At 40.7% G+C, this 27608-nt stretch overlaps 2 protein-coding genes across 2 annotated transcripts in view; one reads left to right on the top strand and one right to left on the bottom strand.

Annotated features, from left to right (window-relative positions):
• The first annotated feature begins 317 nt into the window (after positions 1 to 317).
• Positions 318 to 5259, top strand: adck2 (aarF domain containing kinase 2). Its single transcript, XM_070906743.1, has 8 exons — positions 318 to 1199; positions 1365 to 1511; positions 1714 to 1842; positions 2123 to 2218; positions 2397 to 2675; positions 3060 to 3188; positions 3783 to 3836; positions 4291 to 5259. Exons 1-8 carry the CDS (start codon positions 321 to 323, stop codon positions 4429 to 4431), a joined length of 1854 nt encoding a protein of 617 aa, XP_070762844.1. The 5' UTR covers positions 318 to 320; the 3' UTR covers positions 4432 to 5259.
• Positions 5260 to 5386: 127 nt separating this feature from the next.
• srpk2 (SRSF protein kinase 2) overlaps positions 5387 to 27608 on the bottom strand; it is a 65748-nt gene continuing 43526 nt past the window's right edge. Inside the window, exons 4-17 of the mRNA XM_070906742.1 lie at positions 25375 to 25483; positions 24287 to 24374; positions 23552 to 23639; positions 23316 to 23422; positions 21565 to 21730; positions 19476 to 19501; positions 18069 to 18369; positions 16207 to 17157; positions 13597 to 13697; positions 12837 to 12944; positions 12656 to 12725; positions 10848 to 10940; positions 10399 to 10491; positions 5387 to 7805 (exon numbers count right to left, since the gene is read on the bottom strand). Coding sequence (XP_070762843.1) covers positions 7621 to 7805; positions 10399 to 10491; positions 10848 to 10940; positions 12656 to 12725; positions 12837 to 12944; positions 13597 to 13697; positions 16207 to 17157; positions 18069 to 18369; positions 19476 to 19501; positions 21565 to 21730; positions 23316 to 23422; positions 23552 to 23639; positions 24287 to 24374; positions 25375 to 25483 — 2486 coding nt within the window. The 3' untranslated portion in view covers positions 5387 to 7620. The remainder of the gene's footprint in view (positions 7806 to 10398; positions 10492 to 10847; positions 10941 to 12655; positions 12726 to 12836; positions 12945 to 13596; positions 13698 to 16206; positions 17158 to 18068; positions 18370 to 19475; positions 19502 to 21564; positions 21731 to 23315; positions 23423 to 23551; positions 23640 to 24286; positions 24375 to 25374; positions 25484 to 27608) is intronic.

The raw sequence follows: 27608 nt of genomic DNA, 5'->3' as shown, positions 1-27608 counted from the left end.
ATAGTTGATATTTTTGGCTGGTACAGTAACGCCAGCTGAAACATGAAACGTCTCACAGTGAGAAAAGAGGCAATCCTATTTCCTCCCGTTGACAGGATATGACGGTAACGCCATGAATTTGTAGTAAAATGGGTAAATATTCTTCTAACGTTAGCTAGTTTAATGTAGCATCACTCCAGGTTGCCTGGAAACCATAGATTATTCAGAGTTTGGAGTCATCCTTTTACGTTACTGATGATTTTGCAAAAGGGTGTTTCGTAATACAAGACAGGCGCATGTGGATCAATTCACCTCCTGGACTGAGCTAACACCTATTTGACATGATGACCACCTTTGGAGCCAGAACTATCTTTCTCAACCTGAGGTACACTTTCCAGAGAGCAGGCTCCTTTACCAGAACCAGACTCATTCAGAACTCTAGGACATATTTAGTTAAAAGAGGGCAGATTTTAACCCAGATACCCAAGGTTACATTGCTATGTTGGGGTGCAGTGAATGCATCATCCTGTGTAGCCAGATGCCAGGAAGCAACTCTTCCATCCCAAACCGCTGACAGAAAGTCTCTAGCCAAAGTCCAAGTGCACAAAGTTGTATTTTTTCTCCGCCTCAGCCTACGCGCATTTGTGCTGCTCCTCAAATTTGGCCCCCTTCTCCTCCTCTCCCCCTTGGCTCTGGTGTCTGCTCGCTGGGCGTCTCTCTTGCTGGACGGACTGCTGTGGGTGACTGAAACATCTGGTCCCACTTTCATCAAGCTGGGGCAGTGGGCCAGCACCAGGCGGGACATCTTCCCTCAGGAGTTTTGTGAACGCTTCTCCAGGCTCCACGTAAAGGTGCACCCTCACTCGTGGGCCCACACCAAGCAGTGTCTCCGAAGGGCTTTTGGGGAGGGCTGGAGGAGGGTTTTAGTGTTTGAGAGCAAAGAGCCAGTGGGTTCGGGATGTGTGGCCCAGGTGTACAGAGGCTGGGCGAAGGCGGACCAGGTGGAGGACCCAGCCTTCCAGTCGCTGGTGGAGGAGATGGAGAAAAAAGACTTGCTGGAAGCGTGGGAGATCCCTGGTCTGGGAGGGGTGGCCAGCTCCCTGTGGCAGCTCTGGAGGTGGAGTAAGGAGGAGGACGGCTATGAGGAGAGGACTCACCTAGAGCAGCTGCAGGAGGGGAGCAGCGCAGAGAAGGAGCATCTGATACCTGTGGCTATCAAGGTGGAGTGTGAAAATCACAAAATAGCCTCACTGGAGTATAGTGTGTTCATGTTGCAGCCTGGTTGCTCACATAGATTCTCTGAAAAATACTGAATCATGCCTTCATGAAATGTTTGTTTTAAGCCTGTCAGCAGATGTTTATTAATATTTCCTGGTATATTACAGGTGGTCCATCCAGGTGTCAGGAGGCAGGTAGAAATTGACCTCCTGCTGATGAAAGCGGGCAGTTGGCTCCTGCACTGCCTGCCCGGACTCAAGTGGCTCAGTCTGTGTGAGATAGTAGATGAGTTTGAGAAGCTAATGACCAAACAGGTAGGAATATTCAGACCCCACATTTAAAATAATACAGAATTTTATTTGCATGTCTGTACAGAGGTAGAATCATCTGAAATGAGAAAGTAAAATATCGAAAGTGCCTACATGTAAGGCGTTTCATATTATATTTGCAGCATGGAAATAAATAACCTCATAGGAATTAAATAATTTCAGTGATCTGACTGAACTTTTATTTCAGATTGATCTCCGTTTTGAGGCCAGGAACATTGAGCGTTTCCGGGATAATTTCCGTGATGTGGATTATGTGAAGTTCCCAACTCCGTTACGACCATTTGTCACCAGGACCATTTTAGTGGAAACTTTTGAAGTGAGTACAGAAGGATTTAAAATCTATGGAAAACACTGACTGAATGATTGAGCAATAGATTGAGCTCCAAATGTACAGTACAAGCAAGTCACACGTCAGCGTATCAAACACACACTTCGATAACTATTGAACTATTGTCTTCGTTAGCTAATTCAGCATATGTGACACAATGTCTGTGATTTCAAGGCAATATAGAATTATTCTGGTTGAATTAATACATTTTTCATTCCTCATAAAAGAGGCCAACATTGTTCAGTTTATATTAAACGGTTTTGTTCAGGAGAGTGAGCCCATATCCAGCTACCTGAGCTCCGAGATTCCTCAGGAGGTGAAGCAGAGGATAGCCAGGATGGGAGTAGACACCATGCTGAAGATGGTGAGAAACATCACCTGCTGGATATCAGTTGCATCTGATTAATTGTTCCCATTACTGTTATTTCATAACATGTGTCTCTCTGTCTGTTACTGCACTTGTTTATGTGTGAATGATTATGTTTATATGTCAGATTATATTTATCTGTTACACTGTCCCCATGTTTATGTCTGTATTCCAGGTTTTTGTGGACAACTTTGTCCATGGGGATCTCCATCCAGGGAACATTCTGGTCCAGCGTTGGGGGCCTCTTCCTGGTTCCAGTGATAGTACTGGTATCTCAGGGGAGGTCCATGGTAAGACCACCCTCACTGACTTGTGGGATACAGTGGTGGTCAGCCTCAGGCCAGACCCATGTCCTCTCCAGTTGGTGCTGCTGGACGCCGGCATTGTAGCCCAACTAAGCGACCACGATCTTACCAACTTCAAGGCTGTCTTCACAGCTGTGGTGCTGCGTCAGGTAAAGAGGGAACATTCATGAAGTTTTTATGTTGAAATATGGCCGTAGGATAGCCGTGGGTAAAAGGACTGTATATCGTGTAGAGGACTGGGATTCAAGCAATGTTTTAATTAGCATCCAAACTTTCAGTGCTAGTTTCACTGAAATCCTATGTACTTGAGTAATTATCGAGTTCACACAAAAAGAGATTTTCATATCAATAATAACTGATACATAGAACATATTCAAAACTTGTTCCACACATGTCTAAATTAATACTTTTCCGCAGAAAAATCTGATCAGCCTCTTAAAAATGCTTCTTAGATAGAAATATCGTAATCTGTAGGTCAAAGAAAAAATCTCCAGCTTGGACTAACTGCGGTGGTTTTGATCTCTTGTCTTCAGGGTGAGCGAGTGGCAGAGTTGATCCTGAATCATGCTCGGGCCAATGAGTGCCAAGACGTGCCACAGTTCAAGAAGGAGATGGCCCAGCTGGTGGACCATGCCCTCAGCAGCACCCTCTCTCTGGGAAAGGTACTAACTGAGATTTGTGCTCTCTCATTGTGTCTGATTTGTGTTTCTGACCGCATGACGATGGCTACCATGATGGTCATGGTTATGTTACTATGTTCAGCTGTAGAGGACATTAGAAAATAAATTGAATTTTGCCATCATTTTGTGATTGGTTTTATGATAATACACCATGGTTTGATATCCGTGGCTTGTATTGTGTGCTCCTTGTGTGCTCTATTGTGATTCAATAAGCACTGTTAGCCTTTATTATTTTTTTTATCTCTGTCCCCGTGTAGAATGAAAACTTATGTGCAAATTAAACAAATTAGCATCAATGTAATATTTCTCTTAGCAGTTTAAACTGCTTTGCAAAGGCTCATCCAGTCTTGTTAGAAAACGTTCTAGTAAAGTAACTTCCATGCATACATAGTTTATAAAGGCTGACCGGAACCTGGGTTCAAAGAGTAAAAAAATAGTCATTTTGGTCAGTAACATCCATCAGCAGGAGGTATTTGACTATTCAAAAGGTCTCATTGGCTGGTCAGAGTGTGTGAAACAACAGTCACTGATTGATATTGATGTGTTTTGTTGACTGGGTTTTTGTTGTGTTTATAGATCCAAGTGGGTGACTTGCTTTCCAGAGTCTTTGGTCTACTCATCAAACACAAGGTAGAATATCAGGGGGTTACATTGATTATGGTGAACTCATCTGGTTCTTTGTAACTTAAGCTTTAAGTGACTCAGGTAACAGAGACAGGTAACTCTGAATCTTCAGGCTGAACTGACTGTATTGAACAATCATTGCCATGGACTGAATAAAATTTTTTTTTGCATTGGAGTTCCCCTCACTGATGAAGAGTGCACCTTTTTCAGATCAGTGGTGACATAACAGTATGTAACTTCCTGGTTAAAAGGATGAAAGCTTATTACCTGCTGCCAAATCTGTAGAAACAATCATGATGTGATAACTCTGTTGCAAAAAGGTGGTTCATGAGCTATTAACCTTATAAACAGTGCTTGTTTAGGCCTAGTTTTGTACTAATATTTGAAACTGAACTTAAACAGTTGGAAGGAGCGCCGAGATGTGATTGCTTACTGATGTTGTCACTGATTGTTTTTCTAGGTGAAGCTGGAGAGTAATTTCGCCTCCATTGTGTTTGCCATCATGGTGCTGGAGGGTCTGGGCAGGTCACTCGATCCGAACTTGGATATCCTGGATTTGGCCAAACCCTTGCTGCTAAAGAACTGTGCCTCACTGCTCTGACACACACACACACACACACACATACACACACACACACACACACACACATACATACATACATACATACATACATAGACACACAGACAACTCAAGCACAATGGATCACACACAGACAGGCACCTGTCAGTACACACACAGCTACTAAGCCCAGTATACTGTATACATAAAGTACATCTATAGATACAGTACATGTGTATACTGCGTCCTCCTATGGGTTGTCTTCAAGCTTACAATGCAAGATTCCACTGTGGATAACAAGATCACTGTCTCATCACTACATTTTAGCAGTGTTGATGCCATAAATACCTCATTGAGTTTTACTTTGGTGATGTTTCCACTTTCATCACTGTTGCTCTTAAAAGTTTATCATGTACTGTCTGGTTATTGTGCGAACATACACCCACAGAAATCAACTTCAAGGCACCTCTAACTGAGCCTAAGGAACGAGAGTCTATGAGCTTTACATGAGGCAACACTTGTTTATTGAGCACTAATGGGGTCAGATACATCGGCAGACACACAGATGGCATCACAGACCATTTGTAGTGATTTAAGATCTAAAAGAAAATCCCTAGTTGATATTCAAAAGCATATTTTTTTTAGTTTTTAATGTCTAATATTGATCTCAGGGTGTCTTTTATCACTCTATGTTTTATTGCATCTTAGATAATGTTGTCTAATGGGCCATATTTGCTTTAGTGTGAATCATAATGTACTGTAACATTTGTTCTTACACAGCCTTTGGCTAATTGTACTCACAACTGACCCATGTCTTTTAACTTTCCATTACAGTAGTGGGAACACTTGTATGAATTATACAAATCAATAAATGAGGGAATCTGTACTAATTGATATTTTTCTTTCCTTTGTTGCCTCTAGTGACCAGTTGAAAGTTTTCTGACCCTTTAGTGAGGTTGACTCAAAGCAGACAATTCACTTCAGCAAGGGCACGGGATCCATTAATTTACAATTTTATTAAATCTGTCAATGAAAAACACAGACAAGAGACGCGATTCTGTCAATGTCATCAGGAAGAACAGTCAGCATGGCTGAAAGAGTGAGATCAGGAGGTTTTGGTGCAAAAAAACTCATCACATACCCTTTATTGCAAAACTGTTGATTTTCTTTTTTTTTTTTTATCACCATCAAGAGCCCAGAAAGAGCAGCACTGTTCAAGTAAGGAGGGCGGGGAGAGGTGACAACTGTGTAAAAAAATCTTTCAATAATAATAATAATAATAATTAATAATAATAATGACAAAAGAAATAAAAACATCTCTAATAGACAAACACAATCACCTCAGTATAAGACGAGATTCTGTCACGGTCACAACAACCAGAGAAAAGTTGTTTTCTTTTTTTTCCTCTTTTTTTTTAATGAATTAAATAGTTTTTAAAAATATTTCACCATTTACTTATACTCATCTTTTTTCATTTATTGCGAAAAATAGGCAACTGGACTAATTGTGATGATGCGAGTTCTTGTGTGTGTGTCTGTGTGTTTGTGTGTGCGTGTGTGTGACAGAGAAATAGAGATTAAGTGGAGAGATAAAGTGGAACGTCTTGGAGCGTTGGCACTGAGAGCAGCAGCAGTGTGTGGCAATGCAGTACTCTCATTCAGCCACCAGGTGGCACAGTTCAGTCTGAACATTCCTCCAGGGCCGGAGCTATGGCGCCCCACCCCCCCACCCCCCCACTGTATCAGAGGAAGTCAAGTTATGCCAACAACAGCCTCTGATTTTTGGAATGATGCTTGTGTGTTGAAACTTTGTCCACGGTTGCTTATCTGCGTTGCAAGATCTCAGTTCTATGTACAAAGGTTTCAAATCCCTGAAGGACATCTACAAAGACAAGTGCAACCTCCATGTGACCATCCCCTTTCTGGAGAAGCTTAGGTTCCTCAACGGTTCCTCTATAGGGGAAAAAAAGGGGGGAATAGTACCAAACAGATCAGGTAAACGTGCTGCAGCAGGACTCAACAGAATTGTTTTTGGGAATAAAAGTCAGGACTGTTGGAAAGATTTAGGAATGTCAAAAGCTGGAGAAGAAGGGGTTGTAACATAGTTACCTTCCTCAAAGGGGGCACCAAAATATCCTAACATAATTCTTTCTAACATAATGTCCAAGAGAGGTGATGAAACAGGAAAGAAACCAGAGAACTGCACAAATAAAATAACGCATCCATCGTCCATTTGTCATATCCGTTCATGCTGATCCATCAGTCTCTCCATGCATTTTAAAAATAGTCTTTAAAGACCAAGCATTCCTCCTCTGTGTTAAATTGATTGTATTTTTGTTTTTTGCTCATCCTGCACTTTTTCTATCTGTCTCTGTCAGAGTGGCAACTGTCAGTGTGGTGCCGCCTGGAGGACTGGCTGCCCTCCAGTTCTCTGTGGTGGCCCCCGGCAGGAGCATGCTGCTCATTTAGGGGGGAGGGGGTGCGATGGGGAAACAGGTACGAGGGGACATGGGATTGGAGTTGTGGAAGAAATCAGGGTGTAAACTTTAAGTCTGATGTGGGTGCTTCTTCCACTGGAGGGGTAACTGGGCTGGAAAGAGAGGAAGATGTAGGCAGATCTTGAGCACAGGCACATCCGCTCATTCTTACTAACGACAACACACACACTTGTCTGTCTTTGAGGCCCTGGCTATGTAAAGGTCATGGCAGATGGAGCTCTGGGCCGTCAGCGCTGCGATGGGGCTTCCCCTTCACTTTTCTTTCACGTCATTGAAGAGATCAGCAGCTGTCAGTGGCCCACAACTGGATCCACTCAAGTTAAAACTGAGAATTAGGAGGAGATTAGATGGAAGGGGCTGGCTGACATCTTGACGGCAGAATAAGAAGAAGAATCTCCCTTGTACGGCGTGAGCAGCATCCATCTTCAAATTATCTGATTCGAGATGTTTTGGAAGACACAGCTACTATGTCATGTTATCTCCATAAGCTTGTCTTTACATTCCTTTTGGGAACAGATGACGTGGGCTTGTGTGGGACTTAAGCCTACTCAGATAAGCATGTAATGGATGTGCAGGATAGGGCAGGAAAGAATAAGTCTTTCTCATCTACTCCGACTCTGTTTGTCTACAGCTTCTCTCCATGCTGTTGTACCACAGGCTGCCACCAAGGGGGTGATGTTTGGGCTAACTGTTGGGGGACAAAGGGAGGAGGGCGTCTGATCAGAGATTGTGGCTACGAGTTGATCCAGGGGTGGTTGAGGCATTCGCCGGCCGAGGCCCTCTTCTCGGGCACCATCTCCAGCATGGGCAGAAGGAAGTGGGTGAAGTGGCCGGCGTCTTCGTGCGCCCAGCCATACTTCTCCACCAACACGTCAAACAGGGACCACGGCTTCAGCTTGGTGATGTGCCGCAGCTCACCTACAGGGGGCGATAGGGCGCAGAGTCAATGACAGCACAGGAGGATGTGGGGAGAGAGGAGAGTGGCGAAGCTTAAAGGGCTGGTTCTACCAAAATGACATGAAAAAACATATTTTCTTATTTAAAGGATGAGATTGGTGATATTTAGTTTTTTCTCTTGGGATTCGTTGAAATAGGAAAAATATATAATAAAACCAGCCTTATCACTTAACTTTAGTGATATCTAGCCATGCAGATAGTTTTAGTTTTACTATTCGCTTAAGATATCCATCTCTGAGACTTCTGCCTCCACCACAATACAGTAGAAGTTGAACAAAATTTAATTTATGCTGCTCATAGCATTGAAAAATTCCATTTAAAAAATATTCAACAGCAACATCTTTTGTGTCATCTCTTCCCTGTTACTCAGAATAATCCACAGAACACGCAGTCAGCAGTCTTCACAGGGACTATTTCTTTCGTAGAAAGTAATGCCAATGAAAACTGTTCACAATGAAGTGTGTAGATGATCCAGAGTAGTGGATGGAGATACCACAAAATTTCATTCCGATACCAGGGCCAGAATTACAGATAGACACCAACACTTTTTATTATTAAAAGCAGCTGATGAACTACCATGTCAGGGAGAGCCATGTGTCATGATTTATAAGGTGAATGCATCATTAATAGGATACAGACTACATTTTCATCGCCACTCAGTGATGAGCCAAACAAAAGGCATGTCTTTTTACTTTACTCAGATTCATCTCAAAATACAAGATAGATTGATCCTTTTTTTTGCAGTATCCAGCCTATTGAAGCTAGTATCGATACTCAAAACAAGACTTAGTATTGGTAGTGTCTGTACTTAAGGTATCAATCCAGAAACTCATAATCTATAGTAACCGGGACGTCGTTTTTAAAAAAAGATGTTGCCATTGAATTATCAAATGTAAATGTGCTTTGTGCACACAAACAAAAATCCATTAAAATATCTCAAAATCCATCCAAAACTATCTGCGTGGCTAGAGACGTATGTTATATTTTTTGGTTATTTGGGTGAACTGACCCTTTAATCAGATGCCATAGCAGGCCATGATTCTGCAGGCTCCAGCCAAACAGCAGATTTCACTGATTAGTTCACCCTCTCTGTTTGAACGTGTGCTAATCAGTGAGGTGCTGCAACAATGGAGTCTTGGCGGAAAACCACAAGAACAGACGGCAAGAGGTGGACAGAAAGAGACAGAGAAGTGGCGATGTAATGGAAACAGACAAGGAGAGGAAGGTGTTCATTATTTAAGAGAGGAGGAAAATGATTGGTTGGGAGCACAAGACTGACGGAGAAGAAAAAAGTATGAGAGAATGACTAATGATGGAAGCGATGGAGACCAAAGGTCCAGTTCAAACCACGGCTGCCATGGTAACCTATCCTTCCTATACACTGATTGGAGTGCACAAGATGGGGGAAAGGAAACCATTTATCAAGACTTCCCTTATATTATATACAAGAGATCAATGACGGCACAGTTGAAACGTGATTTCTGACAGAAACATAAACCTTTACACCTGTTTACACCATTAATGGAGACATTGCTTGTCACAAATTGCTGTATGTTTATAGTCTTTAGGTCTGCATTCTTATAAAGTTGAGCATGTTTCAGTTGTTTTATCTCCAATCAATGTATGTACTTTCCCCCAAGTTCAATACAGATTAGTGTGCATGAAGGAAACAAGGTAACGAGGCCGCTCGATTGCACTGCGCGGCCGAAGGTAGCATGGCAGACAGGAGAAGCCAAGAGAGACAGAGCGAGAAAGTCAGACCTGATTAACAGAGCGCCAAGAGATAAAAGGGAGAACATTGAGACATCAAGTGCAGGCTCAGACCTCAGATAGAGACAACATCAAAGGCAGAATATTCAGGTCTCATGACACATTATGAAGAATACATGAGCAGAAAGGGAAGGAGATCGACAGAAAGAAAAAAGAGAATAAATGAGAGAGTGCAAGGGTTATCAGCTGTACCAAACACAGGTCCACACACTTACCAGGCTCAAAGATGAGCAGGATCAGTGAGATGTATGACACACTTAAGACCTCAGATGCAGTAAGGTAAAGCCTTGCTGTTCTGTATGTAGGCTGGGGGTATGACTTTACTGTTGTGATCAATCACTTCTAGCTTTAATTGGTGGTTTTGGCTGTTTTTAACAAACTTCAATTGCTGATGAGAATATCTATTCTATACTACTACAAGTCAGTTTGCTGAAGTTGATATTGAGATAATACATTTCCTACATTATTTAGACAAATAACTTTCTTCTTTTGCTTCTGATTGTAGTGTATCAAATTGACCATTTTGCTGCATTCCAGTTCCAGACGTTTAAGACAATCACAACAAAGCATTTGAATGTTAATTTAGTAGGGCTGGGCGATAAAGTTAGTCTTTTTCGCTGTGATTGACAACTTACCTGAAACTATCTGAACTGACTTAATTCAGAATACTGTGGCAGTACTACAAACTTTACTACACAAAAAACTTGATCTCGGTCTCGAGATCTCTACACATACTACAGACCTACCCTCCACCTAACCAACCACTAACCACGGTGTCGTTTACCTTTCTTGGAGAAAAACTCTCGGCTGTACTTCCCGGCAGCGACCACTTTGCGTGGGACCTTCCCAAGGAGCTCCATGATCAGAGCGATGTGGTCTGCCCACCACCACATACATCACAGAGGGAACAGGCACGATTCAGCATTACAGCATGCACACACACATCAACACGACTGGCTGTATGGGACTGACACACACTGCAGCCTTGGGGTACTGCATGGACACACTCACAGATGGACTGGTACTGAAACACCTTCAAGTGGGGAGGATTTCACAAGTTTGTTCTCACTGTTTTCGGTCACAATTTCTGTTCATTCAATTATTACCAAAATCAAATCCACAACAACATAAACTTTAAGTTTACATGGTGTCCCGACTGTCTGCTAGTGTCCATTTCTGTCCATTTTAGACCTCTGTGTGTCCCAGTCCCTTCAGCTCTCTGGCTAGCGCTACCTCTTCGGTTGAAGAACTCCCGGGAATATTTTCCAGAGAGCGCAAAGTGCCTCGGAATACAGCCCAGCAGCTCTATGATGTGGGCTATGTGGTCTATGGAGGAGAGAGGGAGGAGGGAGGGAGGAGAGGGGGAAGGAAAAAGGAAGAAGGATGCCAAAAAAAAAAGGAAGGAGATCCAAAAGAGAGAAAGATAAAGGCAAAGAAGGGGAGAATTCATTGAAAGAGAAGAAGAGATTAAAGTAAAATGTAAGGAAATTGAAAAGAGGGTGGGTTGTGGGTAAGAAAATAGAAACAGGGACAGGAAGTGACACGTAGAAAAGATCCCGGAGGGGTAAGGGAGGAATAAAAAGAGAGGGGAAAGGAAGGAAAAAAGAGACAGTCACAGATAGTAAAGGAGAAAACCCTGTGTTAGTGAGCTGTGCCTCCACAGATGATGAAATGAAATGATCAGCCTTGGAATAAAAGTCACATGCATTCAGGTTCAGAACTGAGTGAACTGGAACCCCAAGCTAGATTTTCAATTTGGCCTTAATGGAGGGAGATCAAAGGTGTCTCTCTGTAAATCAGGATGTCATGATAAAAACGGTGGCCTGTGCAAAACATGCAAAATGAGGTTAACTGTGTGTAACATGCAGTGAGAAAAATAACACAATGCACTGTCAAGATCAAAGATCAGAGGAGATGAAGAAATCAAGGATTGAGGTGAGAATGAGGGTGCGCAGTTTTAAAGTGTGTTGTATTTTTGCAAGACAGAGTGAGGAGAATGAGTAGGATTAATGACTGGAGTCCACATGCAAATATAGGGACCGTATTGCTTGACTGACCCGAATATAGATACACATACACTCACAGGAAACAGTAACTGGCTAATGTTGCTCTTACACTTAAGTTACTGTTAACATTTTACAGTCAGAAGTTGTGTGAGCTCTCTGTGTATCTATACTATTTCAGGTAGGGTGAAGATGAGTGGAGGCATAGCAGCAGAATTAAAGGACAGGATTTACAGTTGACAGTGGACAGGGGGATTTGGGGAGAGGGGTAGTTTAAACTAAGCTCCCTTTAGGCCATATTTTAATCAATGTGCAATACTATTAGTATTTATCTATTACAGTTTTTGTCCATTGTTAGATGCATTTGAGAATAGATGACACGCTTGCAAAACAACAAATGCATACTTAAAACTCCTCATACTGTACAATCAACAAAATCAAATACTGGTGTCTAAAAAGAAAATGCTGAAGCAAAAAAAAAACTCCTCACAAAGACAAACAACCTTTTTTTCCAACACAGTACGTTAAATATTCAAATCAAAGTTCATGCAATCATTTTGTGGTGAAAACTGAAAAATAAAATGAACAAAATGTGTTATTTTATTTTTGTTTATTCATTTAGTTTAGTTATTTATTTTTAAAACTTTATAACTACTAAAAGTTAAGTGAATGCATTTGAAGTTGTGACTGCATCACTGCATTTGCAGTGTTAGAGCACAGTCAGCAGCAATGCATCATAACAGTGGAGTAAAATCTATAAAGCACATTGAGGTTGAATAGTGCACAAACAGATTTCCATATGAAAATACATGAAATCGAACATTTAAGACACTTTGCTTTTGTATTTCTGTTATTCTGTATTTCAGTTCTTTTTCATCTTCAAGTCAACATCTGGAATATACTGCAGATCAAGCCTAGAGTCTCGAGATACAATATTCAACTATGATTCCCCTGTGGAATACTTTGAAAATGACAAGTTTTCTATATTTAGAAATTGAATTGTGTGTGTATGTGCATCACACAGATTTAAATACTCACCCTCATCACGGGAGTAGTCCTCTCCAGAGTGGGGCTCAAACAAGTAATCTCCAGTAGCCAGCTCAAAAGCCTACAAGAGACCAAATAGAGTACTGTACTTCAGTCTATAGTGAGTGTGTATAATTTAAGAAGGAGCATATATGTGTGTAATGTACTGTATACATGTATGTGTTCTCCTCACCATGCAGGCAGTACTCCAGATATCTGCAGGGGTGCTGTAACCAGCTCCTATCAGGACTTCAATGGAACGGTACTGTCTCGTCTGGATGTCCTCTGTAAAGTGCTTGTGCTGTACAGAGAGAGAGGAGAGACATTTGCATATTTGTTACTATACAAATATACAGTACTAGCAATCATTAATAAACCAAATTACCTGAGAATTGAGACACTGATCAATGATTTTGCCTGATTAAATAGCATTTACCTTTTATCTTTGAAAATTTGAAGCACAGGCCAGAAGAAAATCTAAATTAAGCTCTACTGTGCTTCTGCTTCTTATTCTGTTATTTGTCTCCAAACTGATACTGAAATGAGGAGCTTTAAACACAACATGTTGTACTGGAATTCTCTTGTTATTGTTATGCTTCTTCTCCTCTTCTTCTTGTTCTTCCTTACTCTCCTTTGAAATATGTGGATCTCAGAAACTGTGAGACCCAAAGAGACCAAACCTCCCAGATAGGTTTAAAATCTCAATCTCTAAAAGTATTGTTATAACCACCTTTATGTTTTGGTTAATAACTCAGAATAAATTAGAGTTGTTGTGTGCACATCCACAAAATACATATCATATCTATATTGCAATCCAAAAAGTACTGCTTCATTGTGACCTACTGGTTGCAGACAAATGTCATCAGGTTTTCAAACAGAGTGTAAAAAGGCTTCAACCTTGTGTATTAACATGCTTCAAATCAATTAATATCAAATCCTAGGTAGTGTCTTACCACCCAGCAGGCATTTCCAAGATCAGCGATTTTGACGCGAATAGACTCAGCGTTGCGCGGGTCTAGTGGGTTGATCAGGAGATCTGCAGCTCTGGCCCTAACTGGGAAGGGAGGGAGTGGGAAAGAACAGAAGAGTTTACACACTCCAATGTACTTATTACAGACCAGGGACTCTTCAGCTTCTTCAACAAGGAATCCAAAGAAGGAAAACTTAGTCCTCACTTTTTCCTGATGACCTATTTCGAGTGCTATTTAACTGGAAAACAGACTTGTGGTGTTTGCACTTGCGATTTTTGTTAAAAATCCTTATTAAGATTTGGAGATGTGATCCTAGAAGTGACCCTAGAGCTAGAAAGTTAGAGTCCAAGTTATTGATAATAAAATGTGGGTGGATGAGTAATGGTAGTGGTGAGTCATTAATAATACTCAGAGGAGATATCTGGACGCTAAAAATCAATAATGAGCAACTGGATTATCTTACCAGGCAGCTACAATGTTTAAGATAGAAAATAAAGACACAGTGATGATTATTCATTTTCTGCTGCTGTTACCTCACCTAAGATCGAAATTAACTCTAATTATTATGTTTTATTATCTATCCAAGTAAAATTCTCATTTACATGAATAATAAAATGTACTTTTTAATAGAAGGGAGCATAAATCAGGCAGCATTAAATCATTTGTTGATACAAAATAAAAGAAAGCTGATTAATGCAGATAATACAGATTAATACAGATATCCACTCTACATAGTGAGCTTAGTGCATATCCATTCCATATTTTAAATTTTATTTTTACATATATTTTGTATATTTTTTATCATGGATTATGAAGCCCCATGGGGTTCAATATTATAAATAAATACAGACATTATGAAATAAATTATCACATGAATGGTGTAAAACATGCGTGGCATGAAATGTTATTTCATAATTATTAGTTATTATTATTTTAACCATTTTATTTGAATACATTTTTACTTAATCATAGATATTGTTGTAATATATAAATATAATAATATATATAAAATAAATGTTTCTAGTGCATTATAAAATAAAAAGTGACATGTAACAGGGAAAAATGTCTTTTAGTAACCAACACCTACATTGTTTGCTAAATGAATGCGCCAGTAATAAACTGCAGTGAGGTAATGGCAGCAACAGTGAGGATTAGCTAAAGAGCTTGGTGCTAGGATTATTTCTGTAAACACCACCAACAGCAACCAGAAAAAATAGATAAAAAAATAGCTCCTCCGTGAGAACCACGCAAAAGAAATGTGTGATATTTGCGTAAATCTCGATGTCCAACCAACTAATGCTAGGAGGAGGAAGGAGGACTTAAGTAATAGACAGAAATAACGTTAGCCATGGTGAAGCTGGCCATCCGAGGGACGTTGTAAGGAGAGAAGTCGCGAGAGGCAATTCGACCAATTCCACACAGAAAATAGCAAGGGTTGCTGAAAGGCTGATGCTGAGCTGTATTGCTCGATGAACAGCTGGGAGCTAAACTGCATTGCTTGAAAAGCTGGAAGCTGAACTTTATTGCTTCATGTATAGCTTTGAGCTAAACTGCATTGCTTTCTTAACTTTATATGAAGGAGCAGCTGAAGGAGTATGAAGAGCAAAATATAGTGTAAGCAAAGAAATGTGTTGAAATGAGAGTTTTAGGGTGAGGACTTAGAAGAGCTTAAGTGTACAGAGAAGGAGTTGAGGTGTCGTTCAAGTGTCTTAGTTATATAAGGGTAATAAGGGTAAAACAGCTGAGGTCTAAGCCGTAAAAGCACTGCAATTCACTGCCCTGTACAAGAAGGAGTTGATTTGTGTGTGTGTGTGTGTGTGTGTGTGTGTGTATGTGGGTGGGTGGGTCTGTGTGTCTATGACCATGTGTTGTTGTTATCACTAACACCTGCGTTGCTCTGCCTTAAAGCCCTCTGTGAGACAAAGTGTGTTGCAGCAGTTTATTTATTGTTTCATTTAAACATGGATGCATGTGTGTGACACTTCAGTTAAGAATCCATCTACTGCTGTTAACTGCCGGGGGTCTCCTGGTCACTTACCAGAGATCACACGAGTTACAGTTAAAAATATACAGTTAAAAAGGTTCAAATGTTATAAGTAACACCTGTGTTTATCTGTAATAAGCTACGCAGTCTCCGGCCCAATTAAAGGTTGCCATGGTGATGGTAACTGCTGAGTGACACCACTCCAACTCGCTAGCTTATTACTCAAAAGCATACGTCCGATCACCTATATTTTTGCATTGTACGAGATAATGGACTCTGCTGAACGTGTCACTGTAAGAACGTGTTTGTGGTGTCAAAAATATGGGAAATAGTCCCTTTTTCTGTTTTGCTCCTGAAATTTCTGGTCTCGGTTAACATTGGAATCAAAGGGGCAGTTGAATGGCACTCCTGTCACTTTGGGGCTCATAGGGCAAGATGTGTAAGTGTGTTTGCTTAGATAGTTACATTATTTGAAAGAGGAGAACATTTTTGATGTTTTGATGAAAAACATGATGTTGAAGAGTGAAGAGTTTGTAAATTAGTCATTATGTGTGAATATAATCACTTTGTGTATGTAAATCAATAGATATACAGTAACTACATCTTACCTTTGGGTGTGTCTCCCGTGCTTGAGGATGACACAGTGCGACTGCGGTCAGCGGTGGGGCTGTTGGGTGACGGGCCTGCTCCAATGTCTGCCGTTCCAACAGAAATGGGGTTTCCCGGCACAGGATCCAGGGGCAACTCAGGGAAAAGGGGCATCGTGCGATGGCGATCATTGGAGCCGTTGGTCAATCCCGGCTCTACCAGCTCGCCGTTATACATCTCATAGCCAGAGCTGAGAGAGTTGTCTCTGTCTGTGTAGCTGAGCTCGGACTCCACCAGGGGGCAGAGCAGAGGCTCCGGGGTGGGCGAGGGAGGCGGAGGAGTGCCAGGGTTTGGTTTCAGTCCCTCAGATCCCAACAAAACGTGACCGTTGGTTTTGGCCGAATTGCTTTTGTTGTTGTGAGGTTTGATGGGGGAGGTGGCCTCCGTGACGAGGTCCGCGGTCGTATCGTCATCGTCGTCATCCTCATCCTCATCCTCGTCCTCCTCGTCCTCCTCATCCTCCTCATCCTCCCCCTCCTGCTCCTTTGACTCCTCTTCCTCTACCACTGCCTCCTCCTCTGTTTTGCTCTGACTCTTTGGCTCCTCTGTCTCATTCTCCTCCCTTTCGGTCTCTTTCTCCTCCTCCTCCTCCTCCTCCTCCTCCTCCTCCTCCTCTTCTTCTTCTTCTTCTTCCTCCTCCTCCCCCTCCTCCCCCTCCTCTACCTTCTCCTCCGCCTCCTCTTCCTCATTCTCATCTTCTGCCTCTTTTAATCCCTCCTCCTCCTTTCCCTCCTCGTCCTCTACCTCTGCTGGTGTTGGATTTCCATCACCTTCTTCTGTGTTGGGGGGAATGGGGGCATCTTTTTCAGCAGTAGGCGTGGGTTCCTCCTCCTCCTCCTCATCCACCTCTTCATCGGGGTCCTCGTCAGTGATGTGGGGTGCCTCGCTCTGCTCCTGGGGAGGCGCTGCGCCTAACATGGAGAGAGGAGAGGAAAAACATTTAAGAGAGGAAGTGGGTGGGAAGGAGATGTACGCACAATCAAAGATAGTGTAGGCAGTGAGGAAAACAGCATGAAAAGAGAATAAAGACTGGAGAGAAGGAGGCAAAAGAGAGAATACGACCATGAAAGAGACAGAAAGTGGAGAGACAGAGGGTGAAGGAGGGAGACAGAGAAAGACTTTTTTTTTTTGAATCAGCCTCCCATACACAGTGCGACTAGCGTGGGCCGAGTGGTTGGAACCAATCCACCTCCTATTCATTCACAGACAGACTGCGCAAACCTGCATGTACACACTCACACACTCACTCATGCTGCAGATCTGTACAAGTCACTGCTTTGCTTTAGAAAAATCACCATTCTAGTTGTCGACAACCTGAATACAGCAAGCTAATCTAAATATGTTTCTCACTGATCCTTCACAGTGCATTTCATTTAACGAAAGAAGGCATTGTACACCACACTGTTTAAATCAATAATGAATGCTTCAGCTTCAAGTATGTTAAATTGACAAGGAGAGTCAAAGATAGGACTCAACCAATGTGAGCTTTTTGAGGCTGACACCAAAACCAACAAGGCTAGCCTGATCATCCTACTGAACTGCAGATTTATCTCACTTAAAATGAGACAAAGTGCCAATTTAGTTTAGTTCAGAGGAAGACTGGATGTAAACAATAATAGATTTAAAATACTGTCATAATAGGCTTTGCAAATTCAACACATTTGTTGGAGCTCAAGAACACACTCTGTGCGTTTCGATGAGTAATATTTGTAAACATAACTTTTGTTTGTTTACAAGAAAACACCACTTCACTAGACCATCACTAGACCACCAGGACTGCCCTAAAATACATATTTAGCAATTATCAAATCTCCTGACTCACATGTATGATTAGTCAACCTGATGGGCCTCTCTCCTCCCTCCTCCTCCTCATCTTCCCCATCCTCCTCATCGTCATCATCTTCATCGCTCTCTCCCAGGGCCAAGCCAGGGCCCAGCTGTGGTGGTGAAGGCGGGTTGTGTTCATGCGCCCCTTTCTCTCCCCCGTCTTTGGCTCTCTCCTCCCTCTTCTCGGCCTCTCTCTCCAGGGCTTCGATCTCCAGCATCCGCCTCTCCAGCAGCTCTGCCTGCCGCTTCTGTTTCTTCTTCAGCTTCTTCTTCTTGTTCTTGGAGATCTTCCCCACCTGGGAAAAAAACAGGACAGGAAAGGAAGAGGGAGAGTCACAGGGGAGGCAGAAACACGAATGAATAGGAGGTATTTAAGGAGCAAACAATTTTGATAGTTATTTGAATGGTGGGTTGTGTTTTATAAATAATGTCCACTAACACTTCCACTATATACGGATAATAAATATTAGTACATTTTAAAATCATCACTGTGCAATGAAAACCATGTAATTTTCCAGCTAAACTGAGGGAACAAGTGTTCATTCATGGGTCGTAAAAAAAATGAAAACATAATTTTCTGCCAAAGTTACAACAGTTTTGGTTATTTCAAGAGAGATTTCTGTTTTTGTTTTTTCTCTTCTCACTGGTTTGAAGTGGGTTTGAAAAAGGGGATGCCACATTCCTCTTTGCACCAATCAGGATTTAACAACATTTGAATCAAACTCTGCTGAGAGTTGTGGGGCTGTCACACCACTGACAATAAAATCTGATTCACACCCACACAGACCTGATGACGCAGATTAGCTGAGTTTTGGAGTGATAAACTCTTCATAAATAATAACTGAGAATGTGATTTTCTGAGCTTATTTTGTCATAACTATTTAATATTAATAGAAGAAAGATTAGTTTTTTAGGGGCTTTAAGATAAAATAAACCATGTAAAACCCCATTGGATTATATGAAAAAGGCATTGTCACAAAGCTGAAAACAGAGCTATTTTTCTCAGCTTAAGAAAAGTTGACATTTTGGAGAGACATAGTTTAGACAGGACAGTGACAGTGTGTTATGCAACAGTTTCTCTGACAGAGACATGCAAAGAAACAAATGTTTTAATTTTACTACAACTAGAAAATCTGAAAATTGCTGAGACCCTATTTATTGAAGATTCAAGCATCTTTGCTAAAGTAGAGTGGTAGTTTAAGAAACTGCTAAAATATAAGACATGAGTATTGCCAACAGATATTGTGTGGCACTCAGTACCCTCCCTGCGTCTCTAGCTTTCATAAAGATTACACCAAACAGTGTGAAATGCTGTGTGTACCTTGTTTTTGACTTTGTCTGTGTGTGTGTTTATGTTTGTGTGTGTGTGCATTCCTTGCATACTCACATCTGTTGTACTCACCGGTTTGAGCTGGGGGGCTGTGCTAACTGACAGAAAGAAAAACAACAACAATCAGAGGCTTCACCAACAGTGTCACCAACATCAATCCGCCACACAGCCGAGTTCACACTGCGTTCAATATTCTAGTCGTCTGGAAATATGAGATCATTAGGTTTTGTACATGTTCCCTTTTTAGACCTGATACATAAAGAATCTGTAGGTGAAATGAGAGAATTGCAGACAAATGAAGAAAAAGATCTTTCACACTCCTACAGCCTTATTCGCTTGTCCCAGATCCATAATATTAATGGTTTTTCTTCTCACGCCTGAGAATGTAGCACCTGAACCATCTGACACCAATCAAAATGTACGTTTTACCTTTAAACCTCAAAAGAGTTACAGTAGAGTGATACTGTATATATAGAAAAATCTTGAAGGTATGTTGGTCCTGTAAGTTTTACTATCAGTACAATAACTGGCGCTCAAATTAAAAAGGTCCCATGTTATATGTAAGTACCTGGGTATCTGGTTAGATGAATTATCTTGTAAAACTGTGTATCACAGCTCTCTCAGATTTATTACAGGTGACAATTTTAAAACCCATCATTGTATCGTCAATGAGAAGGTAGTGTGGCCATCACTTACCACTTGACGGGAACAGCACTGCCTTAATAAGCCACCATTTTATTTATCATCACTTTTAAGACTTAGAAATATGGTATACTGTGCTCGTTCACAAAAATGCATTACCTTGAATATCCCATTTACGAATACAGGATTGGACCTATTATGCTCCTCATAGGTGGAATACACTTCAGGACTAGTTAGACAAATGTTAAACAGTTTAAAAGCTTCTGTTGAACAATGTTTTCTATAATGAAGGCCCCTGTTTTTCTTAGTATGTCTCCTTTGTCCCTGTGTAATGTGCTTGTTTTACTATCTTTTCCTTTGAGTCTTGTTTTGTGTTAGTATATATAGTATATATTGGTTTCCATAAATAGTCTCTTAATATGCACGCTCTGTGCCCAAAACATTTTTTATTTATGATTGACTAATTACTGATTGATTTTTGTGTCACCTACTGAGGGTTTCCTCAGCGAGTACAATAACATATCAAACAGCATTATCTGTACACCAAAAAATATTCCTAAATAAACGTATTATAACAAACAATCAAGAGATCCAAATCCACTGTATGTTGCCATTTTCCTCCTATGTAGCTTCAATCTAACAGGAGCAGAAGTAAGCAGAAAGCATAAATAAAAGACATTTTGCTATAAAGCACATGTCTGCCTTTATGTTAATGGCAAAAAAACATTTTGTTTGTTTTGTCTCTTCAATCGCAGACAGATTCTGTCACCACGAGCCCTAATGTTTTGACAGTTGATGGTTTTGTGCCCGACTTTAATTGTGTAGAAATGTAAGCAGTATAATTGGTTACCCTAAGGCTCAAAAAGACTCCATCGGCTGATGCAAGCAATTGACAGCTCATGGGAGGTTCACCGGGAGGACAGGGTTCATGTCGAGTTTTCCAAGACTGTTTTTAAAGAACTTGATTTCTTTCAGTGGAGCAACTTGGTGACAGGAGATGAAAAAGCAAGAAATGTCTCTGTGTGGTACGAAAAGGCAAGGCTTCTCTGTGAATTATTTTTCTTTTACTGAGCACTTCATTATTAAACATGAAAAAAAAGATTCATTACATTATTGACGATTCATGATTTATTTGCATTTACTATAAATACAAATCAGGAATATGAGTTGTTAACCTACTACATGTACTGTAAGCTTCCCCTTTTACCTAAATTCTAAATTTAGATGAAGAAGCTACACATCTTCCATAAATAAAACACTGAACCAACAGACTTCACTGCATGCTGGGTTTTTACAGAGCTATGCTGCTTCCAAAATTAGATGTTGGTAAGAGGTGAGGTGATGAGGTAAGCTGATTTTTCACTTTTAATTTAAAATAATAGATATATTATTATTATTATTATTATTATAGATACATGTTGCATTGCTTCTCCCTGTGACAGTGTTATCTGCATTGTCCTTGTTGGACAGTGGTATTGATCCTCTCATCTAACTATCTTTTGTGTGTTTTTGTGTCTACCTGCTGATCCAGATGGTGGGGGGGCTCCAGCTTTCTGCCATTCGGTTGCCTCCATGGCCATACGCCTAACAAAGGCGTCGTCTACACACATCAGGATGTTCTCTGGCTTGATGTCCGTGTGGATGATTTTACATTTAGTGTGGAGGTAGTCCAGACCCTGCAGGACCTACAAACACATTCGGATAAACAGACACCGATTTTATTACTGAAAAACATGCTCACACTTCTTGTTTTAGGAGTGTAAACACTCAAAAAAATGCAGACATTTTCCCCTGTTCAGTTCTCCTTCTCTATCTCTCTCCCTTTCATTCAGTCTCTCTCTCAGAGCCAAGTTAGCCGTTCTTCAAATGCTTGTCATTCTCTGAAGGCAGAGAGGAGAGGCTGTTGATGTTTTTGTTTTACTGTTTCTCTCATTTGTTTCTGTCCAGAGGCTTCGAGATTGAAGCGAGGAACAACCTCATTTAATTTCTACTCATCTTCAGCCTTGGCTTTCGAGAGGCAGGAGGCTGGCAGCAGCTGAAACGGCTCAACAACTTCACATGCTCATCAGGTGGCTGAGGGGAAAATGCCTGAAAGTCCTGCGTCTTAGGATGGCAGTGGTAATAAAGTGTGAAGCGTGAAGTGCACAATAGCATGCCCTGTATTAGTAGGCCTAAGTATTCGGTTTGAATTTTGCTGTCTGAGTCTGTCTCTTGCTCTTTATATTTTATATTTCTTCATCCACTTTTTTTCCTCTTTCTTCTCAGTCAGTCTTTTTCAGTCTGTTCTTTGCAAGCAGTATTTGGACATAGACACTGAATAAATTATGTTTTCTTAACCTCCTACCCCCTTGAGGAATTATAGATAGAAATACTGTTAATCTCAGAACTAGAATACACATGCATGTTTCTTGATACGCAAACCTACTTTAATTATCGGAGGCTGGTAAAGCAATGAAGTAATACTGCTTCACAGAATAAGAAGAATACTGCCAATGATGTAGGTGTTGCTGGTTTGGTTTTTTGTAACTTTCTTCAAAATAAGTGTTGTCGAAAAGATCAATTTAACTATAGTAATGTCAAATGACTTCTGAGATTGCTTCCTGAGATGTAATATTAAGAAAGAGGCAGTCGATAAGCATGTCTTTGTTCAGACAGTGGTCAGGAGAGGAACACTGAAGAGAACAGTAGAACCAATATACACTGTACTATATGACATGTCTAAACTACTGTATGTAAAACACCTCTCCCACTTGAGAATTCTACATGAATACAATGAAAAGCCGGACGTCTGAGTTTTCCACCAGCACTTAAACACAACATGCATTTGTGGATTGGAGATAACTAATATGCACATGAAGCATTTCACATTAAAATGTTATTAGATTTATGAACTCCATGTTGGAAATATTTGCATTTATTTGTAAAAATGTTGTTTGACATGACATGGGTGACATTTTTCTCAATGTAGTGTGTCACTGAAAAAGCAAAACCCCTTCATGGATAAATGTGGTTTAAACATACAAATGGGAAATATCACCCTCAAATAAAGTTAAACCTCCTTTCAGGACAAATTTCTAATAAACATGTCACCTTGTTTGACTTGAAATACACCGCAACTCAGGGAGATCCCTGTAATTTTACAAATGCTGGATTGCAGTGCATAATTTATCCTAATTTTGTGGAAATACAGGCAGCAATGTCTGAGATATTGTAACTTCTATAAATAGATTTGGTTTGTGTGTGTGTGTCTGTGTGTGTGTGTGTCCTTACCTGTCTGATAATGCTCTTGACACATGGCAGCGGCAGACCTTGGTAGTTGGATTTAATAATCCACTTCAGCAGGTGGTGACCTAGCACCTCAAACACCATACACACATCTGGGATAGAGAGTCAAGGACTCACATTATCATATCTCTGTCACTCACTCACACACACACACACACACACACACACACACACACACACACACACACACACACACACACACACACTTCTGATCAGGATACGTATGCCGTTGACTCCAGAGATCTTGAAGTCATCTATCAGCTGAACCACCATGTCCTTGTTTGGGTCGCTGGGGTCACTCTCTCTCACCTGGAGGACAAGAGGACAATGAGATGAAGCAAACATGACAGGAGGAAGGAACAGAAGATGAAGGACAGACAATGGTAGGATAGAGAAAGGATAGAAACAAAGAATATTGAAGGGAAAAGGACAGGAAAACAGGGAAGGACAAGAAAGACTGATGGAAAAGGAAGAAAGAGGGAATGGGAGTACTGAAAGAGAATGAGAAAGGTAGAGGAAAAAGAGGAGAAGAGCGGGAATGAGGAAGAGGGAGCAAGAAAGGAAGAGGACAAGTGAGATGGATGTGGGAGATAAAGATGCTGAAAAATTGATTCTAAAATGACTGTCCTCTGCACCCACCATGCAAGATAAATGACCAGTGTATCTTTAGTGTTTCTTGTTAACAGAGAAACAGAGTCGGGGAGATGAAAGGTGTGAAAAGGGGATGTGAGGAAGTAGGAAAGAAAGAGTTACAAGAGGAAAGTGATGTTGGGGAAGAGAAAGGGAGAGAGGGGGAAGGACGGAAAAAGATGGAAGCGAGAGAGATGATAAGAGGAAGGAATAAAGAAAGGAAAGAAACAGAAACAAAGGAAAGGAACACACAAAAACATGAACAATGGAAGATAAAAAGAAGAAGATTCCCAAACACTTAAATGTCAAACTAATCAGATTCTCACGCATCGCAACAGTTTGATCTCATCCAGGGCCGTCTCTGTGTAATGCTGGGCGCTCTTCACCACCTTCATCGCCACAAAGTTCTTCACTCTGCAATGACACACACACAAACACTGATGCAATCGTTTAATTTCATACTGACACACACACCAATGGTTGGTTGTTAAAGCCCGTATTGCTAATTATTAATGTGTCCATGTCGAAGATGAGAACATTACACATTGTTATTATAAAAATACCGATTATAGATTGACAGAAATTAAATGCTAAAGGAAGGGAGGATGTATCAAAATGAAAACCGTGAAAGGTCGGAAATAAATAAAAGAAGCAAGAAGCAAGAGAGAGAAGAGTAAAGAAGAGAAAGAAAGTAATAACTAGTAAGTATTACTCTAATATGAATTCATGTGTAACTTATGCATGTTAGGAGGTAGGAGAGAAGACAACACAACTCTTAATATTGAACTCTGAATATAACCAATGGCCACTGACATCTTCGACATCTTTGTGATTATGTCGAACTGAACAGCATGCGTAAAGTCACCCAACTCTAACTCACTAGTTTATGGCCACCATTAGTGTAATTAAGACCAGCGACACGAGTAAATGAGTTTGTGTGCGTGAGTCAGTGAAAGGTGACACTGGCTTGGTGATACTGTCATCCATCCCACCCCGGTTGCCACGTGAACACAGAAACAACATCATAGTGCAAATGGATGGCTCTGGTGCCAGCCAACCGTTGTCGTGGTGACGTGCCACATTGTGTCAACAGGTGCACGTGTGGTGTGTGTGGTTTATGTGATGTGTGTGTGTGAGAGAGAGAGCAAGGTGAAGTCAAGGACTGCAAGAAGAGCCTTTCTGTGTGTCTGTGTGTGTGTGTGTGTGTGTGTGTGTGTGTGTGTGTGTGTGTGTGTGTGTGTGTGTGACAGGGTGTGTTAAGGGCTGTTTCTGGATCTTGACGTGTTTGTGGTGAGTGTGTGTGTGTGTGTGTGTGTGTGTGTGTGTGTGTGTGTGTGTGTGTCTTGTGAGTCTATATGCATGAGAGCAAATGAAAAGCCTATACTGTACTAAACTGTCTGTGTGTGTGACTCACTGTATGTCCCAGCATAGCCATACGGTGGAGAAGTGGCCCCACCCCAACTTCCTGATCACATGGTACCTCCCGTTGAACAAATCCCCGATCTTCACCGGATGGTACCCTCCTGAGAGAGATAACGGCAGAGAGAGAGAGAGAGAGAGAGAGAGAGAGAGAGAGAGAGAGAGAGAGAGAGAGAGAGAGGGGGAAGATGAAGGTTACAGGCGACTGTTTGTGATAACCAGGCAATGACACGAAATCCATTAGTGAGTAAGAAGTGGAGGGAGAGCAGCAGAGAGGGAGGGAGGTCAAACAGACAGAAATGAGACAGGGGGAGAAGTGTTGTCGAGTAATAAAAAAGGAGAAGCAGGAGGAAAGTATAGCACAAACATTTCTAGTGGCAGGTAGCATCTACTGAAGCTACGATAAAGAGATGCTGAAAAACCTCCTTAAATGCTCCATTTTAGACCTGATCATTTGAGAGACATTGATTGCTTAGTCGTAGTCTTCTATGATAGTAAACTGAATATTGTCTAGTTTTGGACTGTTTGTCAGACAAAAAGAAAAGATGTCACCTTGGAGTTTGAGAAATTATGACAGGCATTTTTCACTTTTTTTCATTTAAGAGGCAAACAAATAATCAATAAGATAATCGTCAAATTAATGGATAATGAAAATGATCGTTAGTTGCAGCCCTAGTGAACATTGTGCTTTATTTAGCATTGAGCAAATATGACTTGTGTTTAATAAATATAAATATTACAGCACTACGCTTTTGTAGCAGGAATTTAAACCCCTATCACAGATAAAAATTAACTACATATTAAACTGTTCGTGTGTTTTACATGCTGACAGTTTTGAACATCTGTCTTGGAGTGTCAGAAACATCAATATAGTATATTGATATTGATTGATAAGGCCCTACTTTTCTTAATCGATCAGGCATCCATTACACCTCAACTTAAAATTGAACAATTGAAACACTCTTCGTAAGCATAAAGCCTCATGATTCTATCGTTGTGAACCATCTTAAAATATGAATATCACTGCAACAACAGTTGCTTTTTCTTGTAACAGGAGTGCACACAAAACAGAACAGTGACATAAAAAATAGGGAACAAAACAACTAAACATTTTAACTATTTAAATGCATCAGTAAATTTGGTTCAATACCACTTAGAGTAACTTTGACATTATGGTAGTAAACTCCAAAAAGGTACCTTTCAGAAGAGACCAGGATCATAATTGTAATCAACAGGGTCCAAGAACAATTTCATTTTGTGTATGTCATTTCTGGGCTCGTGTACAAAAAGAGGGCGTTTGATAAGAGGTTAAAATAATTAGTTTGTAATGTAATTGTTTTTAATGCTTCAACCTGGAGCTGATATGTTTACCGAAATGAGACATCAAAAACCTCTTTGTTCTTGTTGCAGTGACACTACCAGCTGGCAGAGAGCGAAGTCTCGCTTGCCAGGGTTACATTTGTTGTAGGTGTATTTTATTGAACATTAACTTGGTAAACTGTGTAATTCTAAGTAAAACAGCACAGACATATAAGAAGGATGGGAGGGCCCAAAATATGTACACAGAACACTACAAATACTACTACTGCTCATAATAATAATAATGATAATATACCATATATGCACTTCTCCACAACATGTATTATAGGGTTTTTAAATGTCTTAAAATGTTCAGAAATAAATAAAAGAGCTAATACATGAAATACTTTTTGAGGAGAATCACTTGATTTTAACAGAAAGCCAAAATACACAACAGAGATGTGATCTTTTCTCTTGTCCTATAAAAAAACATGATACAAGCCATATGAAAACAATGATTCTTTATGATATATTAGAGCATGTGATTAATGGTATATTTAGAATAATATCAGCTAAATAAAATGTAAAACACACTGCACTACTTTTTCCTACAGATACTGCATGATGTAAGTGAGACTGCTAAGTATAATGTTCAGTGTTTACAGAATAGGCGTAGCATTTTTAATAAAAATGAACCTCTTAGCAGACAGCACAGCCTTTAGCATCCTGAGCCACTGCAGGAAACTAGACTGCCGCTCCTTTCTGGCAACAACCAAACAACCTTGAAACGCTGATGTCACAACTATCACGTGTGTCACACTGATGGGTAGAACGACACTTGCTGCAAACCCCATCAGGACGGAGGGAGAAAAGAGGAAAAGAATTACAGACAGATGCAGGGAGAAGAGACAGTGTGAGACAGGGCGGCCA

The sequence above is a fragment of the Enoplosus armatus genome, chromosome 6, assembly GCF_043641665.1.
Source record: "Enoplosus armatus isolate fEnoArm2 chromosome 6, fEnoArm2.hap1, whole genome shotgun sequence".
Lineage (NCBI taxonomy): Eukaryota > Metazoa > Chordata > Actinopteri > Centrarchiformes > Enoplosidae > Enoplosus > Enoplosus armatus.
This window is presented reverse-complemented; position numbering and strand designations above follow the sequence as displayed.